The 23,228-nt window shown below is 48.6% G+C and overlaps 1 protein-coding gene across 1 annotated transcript in view; it reads right to left on the bottom strand.

Annotated features, from left to right (window-relative positions):
• Positions 1 to 10,672: 10,672 nt before the first annotated feature.
• mnx2b (motor neuron and pancreas homeobox 2b) overlaps positions 10,673 to 23,228 on the bottom strand; it is an 81,945-nt gene continuing 69,389 nt past the window's right edge. Inside the window, 2 exon segments of the mRNA XM_072469296.1 lie at positions 10,673 to 11,997; positions 14,388 to 14,548. Coding sequence (XP_072325397.1) covers positions 11,725 to 11,997; positions 14,388 to 14,548 — 434 coding nt within the window. The 3' untranslated portion in view covers positions 10,673 to 11,724.

Here is a 23,228-nt window from a genome sequence, read left to right as displayed (position 1 = left end):
CTGGGACACTGGGGTGTGAAGGGGAGAGGTGTGACACTGGGGTGTGTAGGGGGAGTACTGGGACACTGGGTTGTGAAGAGAGAGAGCTGGGTCACTGGGATGTGAAGGGGAGAGTTGGGACACTGGGGTGTGTATGGGGAGAGGTGTGACACTGGGGTATGTAGGGTAAAGCTGGGGCACTGGGGTGTGTAGGGGGAGAGCTGGGACACTGGGGTGTGTTGGGTGAGAGGTGCGACACTGGGGTGTGTATGGGGAGAGGTGTGACTCTGGGGTGTGGAGGGGAGAGCTGGGGCACTGGGGTGTGTCAAGGGAGAGCTGGGACACTGGGGTGTGTAGGGGTGAGCTGGGACCCTGGGGTGTGTAGGGGTAGAGTTGGGACACTGGGGTGTGTTGGGGGAGAGCTGGGACACTGGGGTGTGTAGGGGGAGAACTGGGACACTGGGGTGTGAAGGGAGAGAGCTGGGACACTGGGATGTGAAGGGGAGAGTTGGGACACTGGAGTGGGTTGGGGGAGAGCTGGGACACTGGGGTGTGTAGGGGGAGAGCTCGGACACTGGAGTGTGAAGGGGAGAGCTGGGACACTGGGGTGTGAAGGGGGAGAGATGTGACACTGGGGTGTGTATGGGGAGAGGTGTGACACTGGGGTGTGTAGGGTAAAGCTGGGGCACTGAGGTGAATAGGGGGAGAGCTGGGACACTGGGGTGTGTTGGGTGAGAGGTGCGACCCTGGGGTGTGTATGGGGAGAGGTGTGACTCTGGGGTGTGTAGGGGAGAGCTGGGACACTGGGGTGTGGAGGGGGAGAGCTGGGACACTGGGTTGTGGAGGGGAGAGGTGCGACACTGGGGTGTGTAGGGGGAGAGCTGGGACACTGGGGTGTGTCGGGGAGAGTTGGGACACTGGGGTGTGTAGGTTGGAGCTGGGGCACTGGGGTGTGTAGGGGGAGAGCTGGGACACTGGGGCATGTAGGGGAGAGCTGGGACATTGGGGTGTGTCGGGGGAGAGCTGGGACACTCGGTTGTGTAGGGGAGAGGTGCAACACTGGGGTGTGTAGGGGGAGAGCTGGGACACTGGGGTGTGTAGGGGGAGATCTGGGACACTGGGTTGTGTAGGGGAGAGCTGGGACACTGGGTTGTGTAGGGGAGAGGTGCGACACTGGGCTGTGTAGGGGGAGAGCTGGGATACTGGGGTTTGTCGGGGAGATTTGGGGCACTGGGGTGATTAAGGGGAGAGCTGGGATTCTACGTTGTGCAGGGGAGAGCTGGGACACTGGGGTGTGTTGTGTGAGAGTTGCGACCCTGGGGTGTGTATGGGGAGAGGTGTGACTCTGGGGTGTGTAGGGGAGAGCTGGGACACTGGGGTGATTAGGGGGCAAGCTGGGACACTGGGGTGTGAAGGGAGAGAGCTGGGACACTGGGATGTGAAGGGGAGAGTTGGGACACTGGGGTGTGTAGGGGAGAGGTGTGACACTGGGGTGTGTAGGGGGAGTACTGAGACACTGGGTTGTGAAGAGAGAGAGCTGGGTCACTGGGATGTGAAGGGGAGAGTTGGGACACTGGGGTGTGTATGGGGAGAGGTGTGACACTGGGGTGTGTAGGGTAAAGCTGGGGCACTGGGGTGTGTAGGGGGAGAGCTGGGACACTGGGGTGTGTTGGGTGAGAGGTGCGACACTGGGGTGTGTAGGGGTGAGCTGGGACCCTGGGGTGTGTAGGGGTAGAGTTGGGACACTGGGGTGTGTTGGGGGAGAGCTGGGACACTGGGGTGTGTCGAGGGAGAGCTGGGACACTGGGGTGTGTAGGGGTGAGATGGGACCCTGGGGTGTGTAGGGGTAGAGTTGGGACACTGGGGTGTGTTGGGGGAGAGCTGGGATACTGGGGTGTGTAGGGGGAGAACTGGGACACTGGGGTGTGAAGGGAGAGAGCTGGGACACTGGGATGTGAAGGGGAGAGTTGGGACACTGGAGTGGGTTGGGGGAGAGCTGGGACACTGGGGTGTGTAGGGGGAGAGCTCGGACACTGGAGTGTGAAGGGGAGAGCTGGGACACTGGGGTGTGAAGGGGGAGAGATGTGACACTGGGGTGTGTATGGGGAGAGGTGTGACACTGGGGTGTGTAGGGTAAAGCTGGGGCACTGAGGTGAATAGGGGGAGAGCTGCGACACTGGGGTGTGTTGGGTGAGAGGTGTGACTCTGGGGTGTGTAGGGGAGAGCTGGGACACTGGGGTGATTAGGGGGAGAGCTGGGACACTGGGGTGTGAAGGGAGAGAGCTGGGACACTGGGATGTGAAGGGGAGAGTTGGGACACTGGAGTGGGTTGGGGGAGAGCTGGGACACTGGGGTGTGTAGGGGGAGAGCTCGGACACTGGAGTGTGAAGGGGAGAGCTGGGACACTGGGGTGCGAAGGGGGAGAGATGTGACACTGGGGTGTGTATGGGGAGAGGTGTGACACTGGGGTGTGTAGGGTAAAGCTGGGGCACTGAGGTGAATAGGGGGAGAGCTGCGACACTGGGGTGTGTTGGGTGAGAGGTGCGACCCTGGGGTGTGTATGGGGAGAGGTGTGACTCTGGGGTGTGTAGGGGAGAGCTGGGACACTGGGGTGTGGAGGGGGAGAGCTGAGACACTGGGTTGTGGAGGGGAGAGGTGCGACACTGGGGTGTGTAGGGGGAGAGCTGGGACACTGGGGTGTGTCGGGGAGAGTTGGGACACTGGGGTGTGTAGGTTGGAGCTGGGGCACTGGGGTGTGTAGGGGAGAGCTGGGACACTGGGGCATGTAGGGGAGAGCTGGGACATTGGGCTGTGTTGGGGGAGAGCTGGGACACTGGGTTGTGTAGGGGAGAGGTGCAACACTGGGGTGTGTAGGGGGAGAGCTGGGACACTGGGGTGTGTAGGGGGAGATCTGGGACACTTGGGTTGTGTAGGGGAGAGCTGGGACACTGGGTTGTGTAGGGGAGAGGTGCGACACTGGGCTGTGTAGGGGGAGAGCTGGGATACTGGGGTTTGTCGGGGAGATTTGGGACACTGGGGTGATTAAGGGGAGAGCTGGGATTCTACGTTGTGTAGGGAGAGCTGGGACACTGGGGTGTGTTGTGTGAGAGTTGCGACCCTGGGGTGTGTATGGGGAGAGGTGCGACTCTGGGGTGTGTAGGGGAGAGCTGGGACACTGGGGTGATTAGGGGGAGAGCTGGGACACTGGAGTGTGTAGGGGGAGAGCTAGGGCTCTGGAGTGTATAGGGGAGAGATGTGGGATAGGACACGTCAATAACCACCCTCAGTAAAGAAAGGCTCAGTGTCTTGGTTTCAACCTGACCAACCAGCTTGGATGCAATTACTATGAGCGAAACTTACAAACTTTACGGGGGAAAGTAGGTGATACCAGATCTAATCTCCAATTTAGAACAAAGAACAAAACAAAGTGCAGCACAGAACAGGCCCTTCGGCCCTCCAAGGCTGCACCAACCATGCTGTCTAGCCTAAACCCTTTTACTCTTGCGGTCTCCGTATCCCTCTTTTCCCATCCTATTCCCATCCTATTCCCATCAGGGGTGGCACGGTAGGACGGTGAACACTGTTGCTTCACAGCGCCAGGGTCCCAGGTTCGACTCCAGCTTGGGTCGCTGTCTGTGTGGAGTCTGCATGTTCTCCCTGTGTCTGCGTGGGTTTCCTCCGGGCGTCCCAAAAGACGTGCTGTTAGGTAAATTAGACATTCTGAATTCTCCCTCCATGTACCCAAATGTGGCGACTAGGGGCTTTTCACAGTAACATCATTGCAGTGTTAATGTAAGCCTACCAGGGACCATAAAGATTATTATTATTTATGTTTTTGTCAAGACGCTCCTTAAACGTCACTATCGTCCCTGCTTCCACCACCTCCTCCGGCAGCGAGTTCCAGGCACCCACTACCCTCTCTATAAAAAACTTTCCTTGCACATCTCATCTAAACTTTGCCCCTCGCACCTTAAACCTATGTCTCCCAGTAATTGACTCTTCCACGCTGGGAAAAAGCCTCTGACTATCCACTCTGTCCATGCCCCTCGTTATTTTGTACATTTCTATCAAATCTCCCCTCAATCATCATTTATCTAAGTTTATCCAACCGCTCCTCATAGCTAATGCTCTCCAGACCAGGCAACATCCTGGTAAATCTCTTCTGCACCCTCTTCAAAGCCTCCACATCCTTCTGGTAGTGTGGCGACCAGAATTGAACACTATACTCCAAGTGTGGCCGAACTAAGGTTCTATACAGCTGCAACATGACTTGCCAATTCTTATACTCAATGCCCCGGCCAATGAAGGCAAGCATGCCGTATGCCTTCTTGACCACCTTCTCCACCTGCGTTGCCACTTTTAGTGACCTGTGGACCTATACACCCAGATCCCTCTGCCTGTCAATACTCAAGGGTTCTGCCATTTACTGTATATTTCCAATCTGTATTAGACCTCCCAAAATGCATTACCTCACATTTGTCCAGATTAAGCTCCATCTGCCATCTCTCTGCCCAAGTCTCTAACCAACCTCTGTCCTGCCGTATGCTCTGACAGTCCTCATCGCTACGCACAATTCCACCAACCTTTGCGTTGTTCGCAACAGTTACATTTTCCTCCAAGTCATTTATATATCCACAAACAACAAAGGTCCCAGCACTGATCCCTGTGGAACACCACTAGTCACAGCCCTCCAGTTAGAAAAGCACCCTTCCATTGCTACTCTCTGCCTTCTATGACCTAGCCAGATCTGTATCCATCTTGCGAGCTCTGATCCGGTGTGACTTCACCTTTTGTACCAGACTGCCATGAAGGACCTTGTCAAAGGCCTTACTGAAGTCCATGAAGACAACATCCACTGCCCGACCTGCATCAATCATCTTCGATACGCCCTTGAAAAGCTCGATCAAGGTAGTGAGACATGACCTCCCCTTCACAAAACCATGTTGCCTCTCGCTAATACGTCCATTTGCTTCCAAATGGGAGTAAATCCTGTCTCAAAGAATCCTCTCCAATAATTTCCCTCCCACTGACGTAAAGCTCACCGGCCTGAGTTTTCTTGGATTATCCTTGCTACCCTTCTTAAACAAAGGAACAACATTGGCTGTTCTCCAATCCTCTGGGACATCACCTGTAGCCAGTGAGGATACAAAGACTTCTGTCAAGGCCTCAGCAATTTCCTCCCTTGCCTCCCTCAGTATTCTAGGGTAGATCCCATCAGGCCCTTGGACTTATCGACCTTAATGTTTTTCAAGATGCCCAACACCTCCTCTTTTTTGATCTCAATGTGACCCAGACTATCTACACACCCTTCCCCGACTCATCATCCACCAAGTCTTTCTCTTTGAACACTGACGCAATGTACTAATTTAGTATCTCGCCCATTTCCTCCGGCTCCACGCATAGATACCCTCCCCTGTCCTTGAGTGGGCCAACCCTTTCCCTGGCTACTCTCGCGCTCTTTATATATGGATAAAAAGCCTTGGGATTTTCCTTAATCCTGTTTGCCAGTGACTTTTCGTGACCCCTTTTAGCCCTCCTGACTCCTTGTTTAAGTTCCTTCCTACTTTCCTTATTTTCCTCATTGCCTTCGTCTGTTCCCAGCCTTCAAGCCCTTACAAATACTTCCTTTTCCTTTTTGACAAAGCTCACAATATAATAAGAATCTTTAATAGTGTCACAAGTCGGCTTACATCAATACTGCAATGAAGTTACTGTGAAAATCCCCTAGTCACCACATTCCGGCGCCTGTTCGGGTACACTGAGGGAGAATTCAGAATGTCCAATTCACCTAACAGCACGTCTTTCGGGACTTGTGGGAGGAAACCCTATCCCTTGTTATCCAAGGTTCCAGAAACTTGCCATACTTTCTCACCTCATCACTATTCCTGCCAATGTCATTTGTACCCATATGTACGGGACCTTCCTGGATAACCTCAGCCAGTTTTAAAGGAGGGCTGGGCAGCATGGTAGCACAGTGGTTAGCACTACTGCTTCACATTGCCAGGGTCCCAGGTTCAATTCCTGGCTTAGGTCACTGCCTGTGTGGAGTCTGCACATTATCCCCGTGTCTGCGTGGGTTTCCTCCGGGTGCTCCGGTTTCCTCCCACAAGTCCCGAAAGACGTGCTGTTAGGTGAATTGGATATTCTGAATTCTCCCTCTGTGTACCCGAACAGGCGCCGGAATGTGGCGACGAGGGGATTTGCACAGTAACTTCACTGCAGTGTTAACGTAAGCCTCCTTGTGTCAATAATAAAGATTATTATTAACTCCAATAAGGGATGGAGGAGAAACCTCCGTGACCCAGTGAATTGTTAGAACATGGAATCTGCTGCATTGAGGTGGTGATGAGGCAAATAGCAGAGATACACTCAAGGTGAAACGTGAGGGAGAAAGAAATAGAAGGGAATGTAGATAGGGTTAGATGAAATAAGGCGGGTGGGGGTTCATGACCTGGAGTGAAACTGATCTGTGCAACTCGAGAGCTGCATGCTCTGATACTGAAAATATATGGTAAAATTCCACCCTATAAATCTAAACACACCTGACTTCCCAAAGCCTGTCTACAAGGTGCAAGTCAGTTGTGTGATGGAATACTCATCACTTACCTGGATGAGCGCAGCTCCAACAACACACAAGAAGCTCGACACCATCCAGGACAAAGCAGCCTGCTTGATTGGCAATGCATCTGTCACATTAAACCTTCACTAGCTCCACTGGAATAGCTTGGCAACAACGCACGCCACCTACAAGATGCACTGCAGCAACTCACCAAGGCTCCTTCGACAGCACCTTCCAAGTCTGAAACTTCAATTTTCGAGGAAAACAAGGGCAAGAATCCCTCCAAGTCACAAAGAAACCTGGGTTGGGAATGTATTGCTATTTCTTCACCATCGCAGGATAGAAATCCTGGAGCTCTCTCACTGTGGATGTGCTGATCTCACATGAACTGCAGAGGCTCAAGTAGGCAACTCATCACCCTTTTCAAGGGCAAATAGTGATGAACAATGCATGTTGGCCTTGCCAGCGACACTCACAAAGATAAATCTGTTCCTTCCAAACAGGCCACTCTTACCAAACGCCATGGGCGGGATTCTCCGCTCACCGAGGGCGAAATCGCGTTGGGCGATCGGCCGGAGAATTCCCGTTGGCGCCTTAATCAGGGGGGGTGGTGCCGCTTTTGCGATGCTCCGCCCCCTCAAAAAACAGTGTCACCTGAGGCCCTCCCCCGATGCTCCGCCCCCGATGCACCGTCCCCGATGCACCTCCCCCGATGGGCCGAGTTCCCGACGGCGTGGGGCACGTGTGCTATTTTTGATCAGGAACCCGGCGTTACGGCTGAGGACTGAGTTCAGCATCGCCACAGTCGGGGGGCGGCGGGGGAGGGGGCAGGGGGGGGGAGCCAATCGCGGGCAGGAAGTGCTTTGGCAGGGACTGGGGGTACTGGTGAGGGGTCGTCCTGGGGTGGCGAGCCTGGTCAAAGGGGGGGCAGTTTTGGGCAGGCCTGGTGCGAGCCCAGCCGGCCCCATGTTGCACGGTGTGGCTGCCGCCGTGTTCATGTACGGCCACGGACCCGGCAATTCCCCGGCCGTATCCACAGCTAAAACCGGGGGTTTTACGCTCCGTGCCTGCTAGCCCCTTGCCTGCAGCCTTTGCGCCGTTTCTCCGGGGGTAAAACGCCACTGTTCCCATGCCGGTGTCAGCGCTTAGTCAGCAGATCGGAGAATCCAGCTCCATGTCCCAAATTATTCATATACGGGATCCCAAAATGTTATAAATCGATACTAACTGCATCCGTTGTCTCCCTTGGAAGGCTGTACCATTGATGGCTTGTTCATTTCTGCAGATTAATTTAGAATTAATCCCCATTCAAGTGCAGGCTGAGGGCTCTGATCCTCAGGGGAAGAGAGCTTTGGTTTTAAAGGTAGCACATAGTGACACCATAAAACCAGACTAGGGGGCGACAATTAAGTAATTCCCTGTCAATCACCGCTGTAAGTGTCTGGGTTAGATTTTATGTATTTGATTTGTGTTATGTTACTGACCTCCACTCACTACATTTCATGGTGGAAATAATCCTGCTGTACATCAGGCAGTCAGGGGTTCGTTTAGCTCACTGGGCTAAGTCGCTGGCTTTTAAAGCAGACCAAGGCAGGCCAACAACACGGTTCAATCCCCGTACCAGCCTCCCTGAACAGGTGCTGAAATGTGGCAACTAGGGGCTTTTCACAGTAACTTTATTTTCGCCTACTCATGACAAGCGATTTTCATTTCATTTCATTTTCAGTGGCGTCGTGGCATTGTCACTGGACTAGTAATCCAGCGACCCAGAGTACTGCTCTGGGGTCCCAGGTTCAAATCCTGCCACTGCAGATGGTGACATTAGAATTCAATTTTTAAAAATCTACAATTAAAAGTCTAACGCCAGCCATGAAACCATTGTCGATTGTCGTGGCAGCACGGTAGCATGGTGGATAGCACAATTGCTTCACAGCTCCAGGGTCCCAGGTTCGATTCCGGCTTGGGTCACTGTCTGTGCGGAGTCTGCACATCCTCCCCGTGTGTGCGTGGGTTTCCTCCGGGTGCTCCGGTTTCCTCCCACAGTCCAAAGATGTGCAGGTTAGGTGGATTGGCCATGATAAATTGCCCTTAGTGTCCAAAATTGCCCTTAGTGTCGGGTGGGGTTACTGGGTTATGGGGATAGGGTGGAGGTGTTGACCTTGGGTAGGGTGCTCTTTCCAAGAGCCGGTGCAGACTCGATGGGCCGAATGGCCTCCTTCTGCACTGTTAATTCTATGATTTAAAAACCCATGTCGTTTAGGGAAGGGAATGTGTCATCCTTACCTGGTCTGGCCTATATGTGACCCCACAGCAATGTGGTTGACTCTTCACTGCCCCTCAAGGGCAATTAGGGATGGGCAATAAATGCTGGCACAGCCTGCGACTCCCATGTCCCATGAATGAATAAAAAAGGAACAAAAGCCATTCTGCCCATGAATGAATTGAATAAAAACTCGGGAGACACTGCTTGCTGTAGTTTCGGCCGGACGACCAGAGTCTCTTAATCCTGCTCTGGTTCCAGCCCACTGGCAGACACTGCGTTGTCAGCGTACATTCTGAACTTTTGTTTTCCTGGTCATTGATGGGATGTGGGCATCGCTCACAAGGCCAGCATTTGGCACCCCTTCCTTGAATAAGTGATGGTAAGCCACTTCCTTGCATCACTACATCCATGTGGTGTCGCAAAACCAACAGTGCCGTTAGTGAGGGAGTTTGTTAAGAGGTTTAATTAGTGAAAGCACATTAATGATGGATCTTAGATCTTCTGTCAAGGGACAATAATTGTGATAACCCAGTGGGCTGGAATTCTCAGGCCATTGCGATTCTCTTTTCCCGAGGGTTTCCGGGGGGTGGGGGGGCTTCAATGGGGAATCCAATCGACAAGTTGCGGGAAGAGCGAATCCCGTTGCCAGCGAATGGCACACCGCCGAGAAACGCGCGTCTGGAGAACCGGAGAATCCTGTCCGTGGAGTCAAAAGCAGTAGAGGGGGTCATATCGCAGTTAGACGCCAGACTGTGCTAGGTACATACCAGTAGCATGTGCTTTGTTGCACCAAATGACCTCTCGTTAGATCATAAGAAATAAGATCCATTCTGCCCGTTTAGCCTGACCATTGAATAAGATCACAAGGTGAGAGGGGAGAGATACAAAAGCATCCAGAGGGGCAATTCTTTCACAGAGGGTGGTGAGTGTCTGGAACAAGCTGCCAGAGGCAGTAGTAGAGGCGGGTACAATTTTGTCTTTTAAACATTTCGATAGTTATATGGTAAAGCTGGCTATTGAGGGATATGGGCCAAATGCGGGCAATTGGGACTAGCTTAGTGGTAAAAGCTGGACGGCATGGACAAGTTGGGCTGAAGGGCCTGTTTTCATGCTGTAAACCTCTCTGACTATGACAATTGGCTGTCTGTTATGTTCTCCCATAGTTGAACTAAAGGACTGGCTTCACTCCCTCCATGGGCACAGAGAAATGATTTTCTGGTGGGGGAAATCGACATCGAGGTGGCACTATCTTAAAACAAGAGCTAGTTTGTTCAGAAATGCAGCTTTCAAACAAAAAACACAAACACCCACGGGACTATGGAAATATGGAATTCTCCCTCCCAAAGGCTGTGGATACTGAGGTTGAATTTGCTAGATTTTTGCTGAGTCGGGATATGAAGGGATGTGCAGCTAAGGAGAGTGAATGGAATTGGGATATGTGACCAATAAGAAAGACAGGACAGGCTCAAGGAGCAGAATAGTCTACTCACGTGGACCATGTGCCCGTGGGGGTAGCACAGTGGTTAGCACGGTCGCTTCACAGTGCCAGGGTCCCAGGTTCGATTCCCGGCTTGGGTCACTGTCTGTGCGGAGTCTGCACGTTCGCCCCATGCCTATGCAGGTTTCCTCCGGGCGCTCCGGTTTCCTGCCGCAGTCCAAAGATGTGCAGGTTAGGTGAATTGGCCATTTTAAATTGCCCTAGTGTTCAAAATGGTTAGGTGGGGTTACTGGGTTACGGCAATAGGGTGGAGGTGTGGGCTTATGTAGGGTGTCCTGCCCAAGGTGCAGACTTGATGGGCCGAATGGCCTCCTTCTGCACTGTGAATTCTATGAATGTGCACAAGTATCAGAAATGACCACACACGTGGGGAATTGATGCTACCTTTTAAACCACATTATCTCGTTGTACAGAACATTGAACATTTACAGAACTGTTTAATATTCACATTTAAAGCGTTGGCAAGCGTTTGCTTTGTACAGAGTTGGGACATCACAGACAAGAATTCAGAGACAGGCGTCAAAGGCAAGAAGCCCCGGACCAACAGTCAGACACTGCATATTTGCTACTCCACATCTGGAGTGTGGCAGATTCAGTTCAAATAATAAAGCAGACTATTGTTCTACTGTTACGACCTCCGAGAGCACCCTCACTTACACGTTGTGCAGCTTTCAAAATACACAGACAGCTTCGTACACACTGACACACACACACACACAGATGTACACGTGTGCACACCCCGCAGACACCCACACTTGCAAGAACACACATACATTTTAAATTCTGTAACATCTGCCAGCAATATTTTCCTGGTAGCAGAACAATGAAAAAGCAAAGTTAGAGAAATGTACAGGGCCACATAACATTTAAAGTTCACAGTATTTGAATAAATTAAGAAAAACATGTCACAATGTCTTTGAAATTGTCTTTTTCCCCCAATTTCAAAATCCTCCTCCACTTCTGTCTCATTTTGTTCTTCGTTTCCGCTCCTGCTTTCTGTCCCGTCAAGTTTTCGAAAGAGCGAGTTTTGGTGGACCCGGAGAGTGCTTTCCAAAATATAATATAAGAATCATTCACATTAAATATGACAAAAATAAAAAATAAATTAAATTAACTGCTTCGGTACAATATAATCTTTAAATGCCCAGCAAATCTGGCTCTTTCCTACTTTTTTTGTTTATTCAGGGTTTTTTTGTTTGAAGAAGTGGTGTAAGTCTTTTATCTCTTCTCCTTGCTAAATTAAAAACAAGACTCTCAGTACTTTTTGCTGGATTGGTAGCAGGAGAGAGAGAGGTGCTGTGTGAGGGACGAACTGGGCAGGCACTAGGACCCAGTATCGCGGAGGAGTGCCACTTTCTCGGGACCCAAGAAAAGTTTTGTTTGGAAAGTTGGGCGGAAGTTTGCGCCCAAGGATTGGAGGTCCGTTCACAAAGCCGACGCGGTTTTCACCTCCTTCCGAGTGACCTCGCCTTCCGAGCAGGAGCTGTTGGAGGTGTAGCCCAGTTCTGTGTTGCGCTGGAGGAAGCTTGTGTTGTGGCTGCTGAAATCCCCACTCTCTGACTCGGACCTGCTCTCGCCCCCTCCTGTCTTGTCCGAGTATTTGCCGGCTCGCTGCTTCTCCGCCTCCTGTGCTGCCTGCTCCTTGGCTTTCCGACTCCGCTTCCACTTCATCCTGCGGTTCTGGAACCAAATCTTCACCTGATTTATACACAGAGAAAGACAGAGAGAGTGAAATCTCTTCCCAGTTTCTTTTCCTTATGACACTAACAAATATAGGGGCTGGTTTAGCACACTGGGCTAAATCGCTCCAGGCCAGCAGCACGGTTCAATTCCCGTATCAGCCTCCCCGAACAGGCGCTGGAATGTGGCGACTAGGGGCTTTTCACAGTAACTTCATTAAAGCCTACTTGTGACAATAAGCAATTTTCATTTCATTTTTCATTTCACCTGCATTTAGAGGACAAGTTACATTTTTGCCGGATCTTTCATGTTGTAGTTACATAATTTACAGTGCAGAAAGAGGCCATTTGGCCCATCGAGTCTGCACCAGCCCTTGGAAATAGCATTCCACTTAAGCCCATCCCTCCACCCTATCCCAGTAACCCCACCCAACCTTTTCGGACACTAAGGGGCAATTTAGCATGGCCAATCCATAAACCTGCACATCTTTAGACTTGATGTGGAGATGCCGGCGTTGGACTGGGGTGAGCACAGTAAGAAGTCTTACAACACCAGGTTAAAGTCCAACAGGTTTGTTTCAAACACTAGCTTTCGGAGCGCTGCTCCTTCCTCAGGTCACCTCTTCATTCACCTGAGGAAGGAGCAGTGCTCCGAAAGCTAGTGTTTGAAACAAACCTGTTGGACTTTAACCTGCTGTTGTAAGACTTCTTACTATCTTTAGACTTGTGGGAGGAAACTGGAGCACCCGGAGGAAACTCACGCCGACACCGGGAGAACGTGCAGACTCCGCACAGACAGTGGCCCAAGCCACAAATCGAACCTGGGACCCTGGTGCTGTGAAGCAACTGTGCTAACCACTATGCTACCATGCCTGCCCTTGTGATAAAGTCTTGTGCCTCAGTCGCTGCGGTCACAGGGAAATTGAACGTTCATGTTTGTGCTCAATGATAATCAGCCTGCCCACCCTCCAACACTTCCCCAGGAACATCATCAGACAAACTATGACCCTGAGCCACATAAGGAAATATTAGAGCAGGTGACAAAAAGCTCGGTCAAAGTGTTAGGCTCTGAGAGGTGGCACGGGGGGACGGCATAGTGGTTAGCACTGCTGCCTCACAATGCCAGGGACCCGTGTTCAATTCTGATCTTGGGTGACTGTGCGGAGTCTGCACGTTCTCCCCGTGTCTGCGTGGGTTTCCTCCGGGTGCTCCGGTTTCCTCTCACAGTCCAAAGGTATGCAGGTTAGGTGGATTGGCCAAGCCAAATTGTCCTTGGTGTCCGAAGTTGTGCAGGTTAGGTGGGGTTGGGGCAGCACGATGGCACAGTGGTTAGCACTGCTGCCTCACGGCGTCGAGGACCTGGGTTCGACCCTGGCCCCAGGTCGCAGTCCGTGTGGAGTTTGAACGTTCTCCCCATGTTTGCGTGGGCCTCACCCATCACATCCCAATGTTGTGCAGGCTAGGTGGATTGGCCACTGTAAATCCATAGAATCATAGAATTTACAGGGCAGAAGGAGGACATTCGGCCCATCGAATCTGCACCTTAGAATACTGTCATTTTATCCCTGGGTCCTGGGCATTTCCATGTTACATAACAATTCTTTCTCTTGTCCATCTGTCACACTCATGCAGTTCTAACCTCTATGTGTTTCTTCATTTGGTTTCAATGCCTTGACCATTCCGAGTCAACCTGCCCAGTTTGAACTTGAACAAAGTTGGGCAGTTCCTAGAATCCCTACAGTGCAGAAGGTGGCCATTCAGCCCATCAATTCTCCACTGACCCTCTGAAAGAGCACTCTACCGAGGCCCAACCCCCTCGTCCTATCCCCGTAACCCCATCTAACGTTCACATCCCTGGACACTGAGGGGCAATTGATCACGGCCAATCCACCTAACCTGCACATCTTTGGACTGTGGGAGGAAACCGGAGGAAACCCACGCAGACACGGGGAGATTAATTGGAAAAATAAAGAATTGGGCACTTTAAAAAAAAGGATAGGTGGGGTTATGGGGTAGGGTGATCTTTCGGAGGGTCAGTGCACACATGATGGGCGGAATGGGCTCCTTCTGCACAGCAGAGATTCAATGAAAAGGGGGAGAGAAAGGCGGATTGGTTTAGGAAGGGAATTACAGAGCCCTTGGTCCCAACAGCTGAGTGGCGCGATTAAAATTAGGGATGCTCAAGAGGCCAGATATCTTGCAGCATTGTGGGGCTGGAGCAGAACACTGACATAAAGGATAGGATTTTTAAATTGAGTCGTTGCTCACTTGGGAGCTACGTGTGGCAAAGGGTGACGGATCCGTGATCTCCTGACGTTCCAAAAACTTTTCACAACCAATAAAGTTCTGTGGAAGTGTAATGTGGGAAACGCGGCTGCCAGTGCGGAGTTCCAGTGAGTGCTTCCTTACCTGTGTTTCTGTCAGCATCAGGGATGTGGCCACCTCAAAGCGTTTGGGCCTGGACAGGTATTTGTTGAGCTTGAACTGGTTTTCCAGTTCCAGGAGCTGTTGACTGGTGAACGCTGTGCGAGGCCGACGACATTTCCCCATCAGTCCTGACTGGGGCTGAGCTGAAAAACAGGGAGGGACAAACAAAATGATTGACCATCTCAGAGGGCATGCGTTTGGGTAGCACCACTCACGATATCCCAAAGCACTTTGGAGTGAAGTGCAGTCACTGTTGTAATGCAGGAAATGCAACAGCCAATGTAAGCACAGCAAACTCCCGTGAACAGCCAGGTGATAGCGACCAGGTCATTTCATTTAGCAATGTTGATTGTGCGATGAATGTTGGCCAAGATATTTGCAATGACTCTCTCTACTCTTCGTGTAACACCATTGAGTCTTTTACATCAGCCTGAAAAGGGCAGGCAGGGGTCTCGTTTTAACTTCTCCAATGGAAGACAGACAGCACAGTGTTTCATAGTCTTGAGTCTTGTGCTGAAGGCTCTGGAAAAGGATTTGAACCAAAGTGTTTGGGATCCATTGTTGATGTAGGAAATGGACCGAGAAAGAGCAACACCAATAACAGCTTAGTTTGGGTCTGTACAATGTCCATTGGACTATGCACAATCTCCTGTCAACACTAGTGATGGCAAAACAATGGCAGTGTTACTGGGTCACCAATTCAAAAAATAATTTTGGGTTCATAATGCCAACAGACCAATTGGAGAATAAGAATTCAACATACAAAGGATAACACAAGTGACCAGGAAGGTGTCCAAAAGTTGTAAAAATCTAACTGATTCCCTAACGTGCCTCTAGGGATGGAAAAGTATTGTTCTTGCCTGATCTGTGCGTGTAGGTGACTCCAGTCCCACACTGGTGTTGATGACCCTTAATTACCCACTGGCAGTGCAGCAATCTGTCACTGGGGTGTCCGCACTGGAAAGGGAAGAGAGGGAACACCCAGAGGGGATGGGGGGGGGGGTAGCCCCCACAAATATAATCATTGCCGCTACCACTCTGGGACCCTTCCCCCACAGACCTCCCCGTACCCCCTTCACAACCCCCGCTCTCTGTGATCACAAATCCACGCCCTCACCCTGCAATTCACCTTGCTGGGGTTGCCCAGTCCTCGGTGCAATGGGGTGTATTGGGGTGAGCACAGTAAGAAGTCTTACAACACCAGGTTAAAGTCCAACAGGTTTGTTTCGAATCACTAGCTTTCGGAGCACGGCTCCTTCCTCGGGTGAACGAAGAGTTGGGTTCCAGAAACTCTTCATTCACCTGAAGAAGGAGCAGTGCTCCGAAAGCTAGTGATTTGAAACAAACCTGTTGGACTTTAAACCTGGTGTTGTAAGACTTCTTACTGTGCTCATCCCAGTCCGGCATCGGCATCTCCACATCATGGGCACTGGGGAGGCCTGTTTGCCTCCCTGCAGCTTGCCTGCCAATTTTCAATGAGGCCCAGGATGAAAATGGATCCAAGAGAACGTGGAGGCAGTAAAGACTAGCATGTGGGAGAGCAGCGGAGACGAGCGACAGGAAGAGATGCATTTTTTTAAAGGAAGTATTGGTTTATCAATACCATGGGTCGGGGGGTTGGGTTTTGGTAGGGTGCTCTTTCAGAGGGTCAGTGCAGAGTCGATGGGCCAAATCGCCTTCTGCTGCACTATAGGGATTTTGTGAATTCTATTTTATGGATTACACTTATCACTAAGTTAAACAGATATTAATCATTTGAGCACTAGGTGGTGCTGTGAGTACATACTTGAGGCAGGTATGAATGAATGAGAGGTTCCTTTATATTTCCCACAGGCTGTAAAGGTCCAAATGAAATCAGATGTTGCTGGGCACGAAGACACAACACAATAATTTCTATCTAACCCCACAAAATAACACAAACTAGCCATCTCATGGGTATCTGCTGGCAGTGAATAACAGACCTACAAGTACAAAGTTACAATCTATGGTTAGAAATGGACGTAGTCAGTTCAGAAGAATTATCATGATGTACATTGTGTTATGACCCCAGTTGTTGTCAGTAGTGGACTAGTCAGATCCCAGAGCGAAACCTGGCCTGATAGATCCTAACTTTTATTTTATTTGAGAGAAACCGTGGAGGAAAATCACTGAACAAATTCACAAGAGTCTGCTGATGGATTTATAACACAAAAATAAAGTATTTATCAAAACAAGAAAAATAAGCTATATTACATCAGGCAAAAAGGTTGGAACGTAGTTAAAATATTCACCATTCCTTCACCCCAGTTATCTCTTTACTTACATAAATTCCGAAAGACAAAACAATGTAACTTATATATCTTATACTTTAATATCAGGATAAGTATGCAGTACATGTGAACCAACTGGTGAACTGTGGACAGACTTGCCACACTCAAAAGTAAATGACAGATGCAACCAAAGCAGATTCTATGGATTTCTCACAACCCACCCAGACACTTGTCACACCGTGACCAACTGAAACTCTGACTTTCTCATAAGGGTTTCCACATTTGTAGAACTTGTCCTAGAATTTTCTCCAAACATTGGTCTCACTCAGTCGGCTTCAACAAGGATCCACCTCCAGGGTTTCAACCTTGCCTTCTGAGACCCCTTTCTCCTGAATCTCCAAGTACACTCAAGCTTCACCTTCCACACTTTCAGATCCTTGGCTACCTGCTCAGATCTTCTGGGCATCTTTCAATCTCACTACTCTCTAAGTCTGCTCCCCACAGCTCTTTCTTTAACTTTAACCTTTTTCTCTGCCTCTGTCATTTATCTTGACCCAATAGGATCCATCTCTGATCCCTGGCTTTGTCTCTGCTTGGGACTTTCTTCTTGGATCTCTTTCTCTTCCACTCTTTGGTTTGGGACCTTTTCCCTGTCCCGCTCCCATCCCTATTCCCTGGGACACCTTCCTCCTAATGGTGCTGTGGTTCAGGTCACCTGGCCTGGTTTCTTTCACACCGTTTCGCTTCCTCATTTCTGAACTAATGGCGTGAAAATAAATGTGCGGCCATGTCCAAGCCAAAGTCCCGAGGCCCAAAAGGATCTGTAATTCCTGAACTGCAACTTCCATTTAAGCTTCAGGTAAGTATTGGAGTTTGTTACAATTACGAGGAGAGGAATAAATGACGCAAAACTGTCTCACAGGGAGTTTTAAAAGATTTATACAGTGTCTTTAACAGAAACATAGAAAATAGGAGCAGAGTAGGCCATTCGGCCCTTTGGGCCTGCTCTGTAATTCATTATGATCCTGGCTGATCATCCATCTCAATAACCTATTCCCACTCTCCCCCCATATCCTTTGACCATATTACATAAGAACTAGGAGCAGGAGTAGGCCATCTGGCCCCTCGAGCCTGCTCCATCATTCAATGAGATCATGGCTGATCTTTTGTGGACTCAGCTCCACTTTCCGGCCCGAACACCATGACCCTTAATCCCTTTATTCTTCAAAAAACTATCTATCTTTATCTTAAAAACATTTAATGAAGGAGCCTCTACTGCTTCATTGGGCAAGGAATTCCATAGATTCACAACCCTTTGGGTGAAGAAGTTCCTCCTAAACTCAGTCCTAAATCTACTTCCCCTTATTTTGAGGCTATGCCCCCTAGTTCTGCTTTCACCCGCCAGTGGAAACAACCTGCCCGCATCTATCCTATCTATTCCCTTCATAATCTTATATGTTTCTATAAGATCCCCCCTCATCCTTCTAAATTCCAACGAGTACAGTCCCAGTCTACTGTACTCGTTGGAATTTAGAAGGATGACCTCAGGCCATCCCAAAGTGTTGAACAGCCAATGATCTATTTTTGAAGTGTTGGCTACTATAATGTAGGAGTGTGAAGACTAATGCATGCATAGCAAGCTCCCACAAACAGCAATACGATTATGGCCAGATCACCTGTTTTTGTGACATTGGTTTTCCTTCCCTGAAGGACCATTCATGAATTAATTAGGACTTTTACAATTTTCAGACAACTTAATTATTGATGGGGACATTGAAATAATGCCATGGGATCTTTCATGCCTACCTGAGAATGGAGGCAGGAACTCAGTTTAATGTCTCATCTAGAAAACTAGCATCGCCAACACTGTAGCATTTCCTCAATACTGAACTCGATTGTCAGCCTATGTCTGGTGTTTGAGTCTTCCATACTCCTTTATATGAGTTTTAGCTTGGTATTGTCACCCTCATTTATGTAGTGTTCCACTTGGGCGGCACGGTAGCACAGTGGTTGGCACTGTTGCTTCACAGCGCCAGAGTCCCAGGTTCGATTCCCGCCTTGGGTCACTGTCTATGCAGTGCCTGCACGTTCTCCCCGTGCCTGCGTGGGTTTGCTCTGGGTGCTCCCGTTTCCTCCCACAGTCCCGAAAGATGCACTGTTAGGTAATTTGGACATTCTGAATTCTCCTTCAGTGTACCCGAACAGGCGCCGGAGTGTGGCAACTAGGGGCTTTTCACAGTAACTTCATTGCAGTGTTAATGTAAGCCTACTTGTGACACTAAGATTATTATTATTTCTACTTCAGTCCTCTGCCTAATTCTGCTCCAATGTCCTCATGTCTTAATAATAATCACTTATTGTCAGATGTAGGCTTCAATGAAGTTACTGTGAAAAGTCCGTTATCGCCACATTCCAGCGCCAGTTCAGGGAGGCCGGTACGGGAATTGAACCCGCGCTGGTGGCATTGTTCTGCATTGCAAGCCAGCTGTTTAGCCCACTGCGCTAAACCAGCCCCCAGTCTTAAGTTGATACTCAATCTGTTTGGCCACATCACAAACATACCTACCTTGGCCATCAGGTCCTGGAGAGGGACTTGAACGCGAGACAGGGACAGACTGTGCCTCAATGCTTCATCTCATTTTTGTTTCAGCACCTTCACCCACAGGCGGTGCTCCAGCTTCACTGCATAAAGTCTCCCAAAGACCGTTCAAACAGGTGACTGAGCAGTTTGCGTGTGGATGAGGCCGAGTCACTCAGTTGAAACATAAATACATCAACGATAACAATAGCAAGTGGGCGACACGGTGGCTCAGTGGTAGCACTGCTGCCTCACGGCGCCGAGGGCCCGGGTCCGATTGCGGCCCCTGGTCACAGTCCGTGTGGAGTGTGCACATTCTCCCCGTGTCTGCGTGGGTCTCACCCCCACAACCCAAAGATGTGCAGGGCAGGTGGTTTGGCCGCGCTAAATCGCTCCTTAACTGGAAGGAAAAATGAATTGGGTACTCTAAATTTATTTTTAAAAAGCAAATACAGCAGCGTGTATTTATACAACTCTTTTAAAATCCCAAAGCGCTTCAAAGATAGAAATGTATAAAATTGTGACATGGTCGGACAGACTGGATGCAGGGATGCTGTTTCAACTGGCTGGGAATGTCGAGAACAAGAGGTCACAGTCTCAGGATATTGGGTGGGCCTTTTAGGACTGAGATGAGGAGAGATATCTTCACTCAGAGGATGGTGGAATTCTCTACCACAGAAGGCAAAGCTGCCGGATATTTTTAAGATGGAAATAGATAGATTTTTAGACTCTAAAGTTGTCAAGGGGTATGGAGGGAGTACAGGTGTTGAGATAGGAGATCAGCCATGATCATGTTGAATGGCAGAGCAGGCTTGGAGGGCTGAATGGCCTGCTCCTGCTCCTACTTTCTATGTTTCTATTAAAGATATCAAGGGATGTGTGGGTGGCGTGGGAAAGTTGCATGGAGCAGCCATGATCTAGTTGCACGGCAGAGCAGGCTCAAGGGAAGGAGTGACCACCTCCTCCTATAAGGACAGTGGAAAGGGAGGAAAGGTCAGATTGATAAAAGGAGGAGAATGTGAAGAGAGTGAGCACGGAGTCAAGGCTCTGAGAGATAGGTTGTCAATGGTGAAGTGAAGAGCGTAGAGGATGTACAGGACATTGTGTCATTTGTTCCAATATATGTCCAGTTCGCAGCTGTTTGAATTTAATAGACAATTTTTTTTAATAACCGCTTCACTCCAGTTATTACTTTAACAGATATCTATTAACTGGCATTTTGCAAAATCAATCAATTTGATTTGCAGCCTTTGAAGAGGCGTTACTGACTGGAACCTCCAAAGAGACTAAGATTAAATTAGACAACTTGCGCAGTTTGTGAGGAAAGGATTAAAAGCATAACCATGCTAAAAAAAAAATTATATTCATACAGTTGCTTGGTGGCACCAAACTTGAATGTTGCTGAAGAGAGAGCCCTAGTGCTGAAGTTTTTTATCTTGCACTGATCAGGACAAATACAAGAATGCCAAATTTCAAACAATCACCACAATTTACGCTACAGGAGAAAAATTGTGTTGATTAGTTGGCATGTTGACAGTGATTGATCGAGCGTTGGCATGGAGAAAGCAATAGGGAACTATTAGGTTTTCAGGCACTGAATTCCAGATCACAAAAACTTCCTTATTAAAAAATGTTTTCCTCATGTCAGTTCACATTCGTTTGCCAATTACCTTCAATCTGAATCCTTTGGTTGCCAAGCCTTTTTCCACTGGAAACAGTTTTCTCTTAATTACTCTATTGAAAACTTCATGGTTGTAACGGTAATGGTACGTGGTCCCTGCGATGGGGAAGATAGTGAAGGGTGTAGGGCTGGAGGAAGTCACATATGGGGAGGGCACGGGGCACTTCAGAACAAGGAAGGCATTTTTGAAAATTCATACCAATTTGGCTAATGAAAGTTTGTACAAAATTTATAATTCCTTCAGAGCATGACATTGCCTCATAATGACCGTAGTATTTTCCCACTCCCGCTGACCTTTGCTCAGTTAATGTCTCTATTACATGGACTTTTTATCTCAGAAGATTTACTCATGACTTGCTCTTCAGATATTGCTGTTCTATTCCAGAAAGCCAGTTGGTGAAGGATAGAATGGGAACCAATCTTTATACACATTTCTATTGGTTTTAAGGGTTACAAGTTACAAGCATACACCTCCTAAATAGGGCAAGGCTGATACTTGGCTAACTCAGTAAAGATCAAAGGGCAGCACGGTGGCACAGTAGTTAGCACAGCTGCCTCACATGACCGAGGTCCCAGGTTCGATCCCGGCTCTGGGTCACTGTCCGTGTGGAGTTTGCACATTCTCCCCGTGTTTGTGTGGGTTTCGCCCTTACAACCCAAAGATGTGCAGGATAGGTGGATTGGACATGCTAAATTGCCCCTTAATTGGAAAAAATGAATTGGGTTCTGTAAAAAATTTTATAAAGTAAAGATCAATGTCACACACCACGGGACTGTAGAGGCAGCTTCACAATTCGACAACAATACAAGACATATCGACAACGTTGAAGGAATATGTTTAATTTCTGGATGATGGCATTATAGTCTCTCAAGAACCATCAAAAGATCATCTTCTGAGATCACTCTCAAAGCCTTGCGTCACCGACTTGTCTGTACATTGTAGCCTTAACATAGTACAGAGCCCAAAGAGATTCACAGGAGCATTGCCAAAATAAATTTGACACAAAACCATATAAGGAGCTATTAGGACAGGTAACATAAGCTTGGTCAAAGGAGGGCATTTTAAGAAATGTCTTGGGGGAGGAGAGTGAGGTAGAGAGATGGAAATGTTTAAGGAGAGAATTTTAGAGTTTAAGGTTCTGACACATAGTCGTCAATAGTAGAGAGATAGGAATTGGAGGTGTGCAATGTTCAATTTGAGAAAGTCAGTTGGTGAAGGATAGAACCAGGCACATACAGAAATACAAGGAATATACATTTAGCAGATTCTCTTCTCTCTTTTAAAACAAATGTTGGATATTATATGGAAACCAAAACGTAAAACCAAATCAGAAACCTCTTATTCTGTACAAAGTATTACATTGTGAGATGCCCCTCCTTCAGGACCCCTAAGAATTTATTGTACTTGCATTTCTTTTTGTAAAAGAATTGGACAGTTGATGTTCTGCAATCACTCCTATAGTTTTAAATGTTTAAATGTTTTCTTTCTTGGTAGCATTTGTTTCAAGCCACCTGTTTACGAGAGTGGGCATTAGCCACAGTGAACGATTATCTACATAATATTTATTGGGTATACAAGCTTCAGTACACCCATTGTACAGAATCACACTTAGTATTTTGACAAATAGAATCTCATATTCAAGTATTGCAGAAAAAAGAGACATGCTGTCAAAACTTTTCAACTTGTACTCATCAGGGCAGACTTGAAAATTTGTCTCACCATTTGAGCAACAGGTGAAGCTGTTTCTATGCAGTAGCATTCTCCACTATCCTGAAGCCAAAAGGGAATCCTGCCTACCACATAAATGAGTAATGTGGTATATGAATTTCAGTGCCGGTGTGATGCCAGATATGTAGGCATTACGTCCCAGTGACCGATGGATCTCTGCAAACAGCACATCACTTTGGCTGTTCACCATGGGGAAAGTACTTACTGACTGTACCCAACTAGCTGGTGCTTGCAAAACTCAAAACACAGAGTCCAACATGAGATGTTATTCCGTTGTTGGACAATACTTACTAAACAGAAAAAACAGAAGAAGAGTGTTATTGGACTTGAAACGTTAACTCCGTTTCTCTCTCCACAGATGCTTCCAGATCTGCTGGGCTTTCCCAACACTTTCTGGTTCTATTACAGATCTACAGCATCTACAGTATCCTGCTTTTAAATTACTAAATAGACCTGTTGTGCTAAGAATTACACTGACAACCAATTTAAGATTATCAGTCGGGCTTGCAGCCTGGCTCACTTACACATGTTGGAAGCTACATATATTCACATACAGAGCCCTCCCTGTCTTTTGCAACATAAAAAA

This window comes from Scyliorhinus torazame, chromosome 2 (assembly GCF_047496885.1).
Source record: "Scyliorhinus torazame isolate Kashiwa2021f chromosome 2, sScyTor2.1, whole genome shotgun sequence".
Lineage (NCBI taxonomy): Eukaryota > Metazoa > Chordata > Chondrichthyes > Carcharhiniformes > Scyliorhinidae > Scyliorhinus > Scyliorhinus torazame.
Note: the sequence above shows the minus strand (reverse complement) of the source record. Positions and strands in the feature narration are given on the sequence as shown.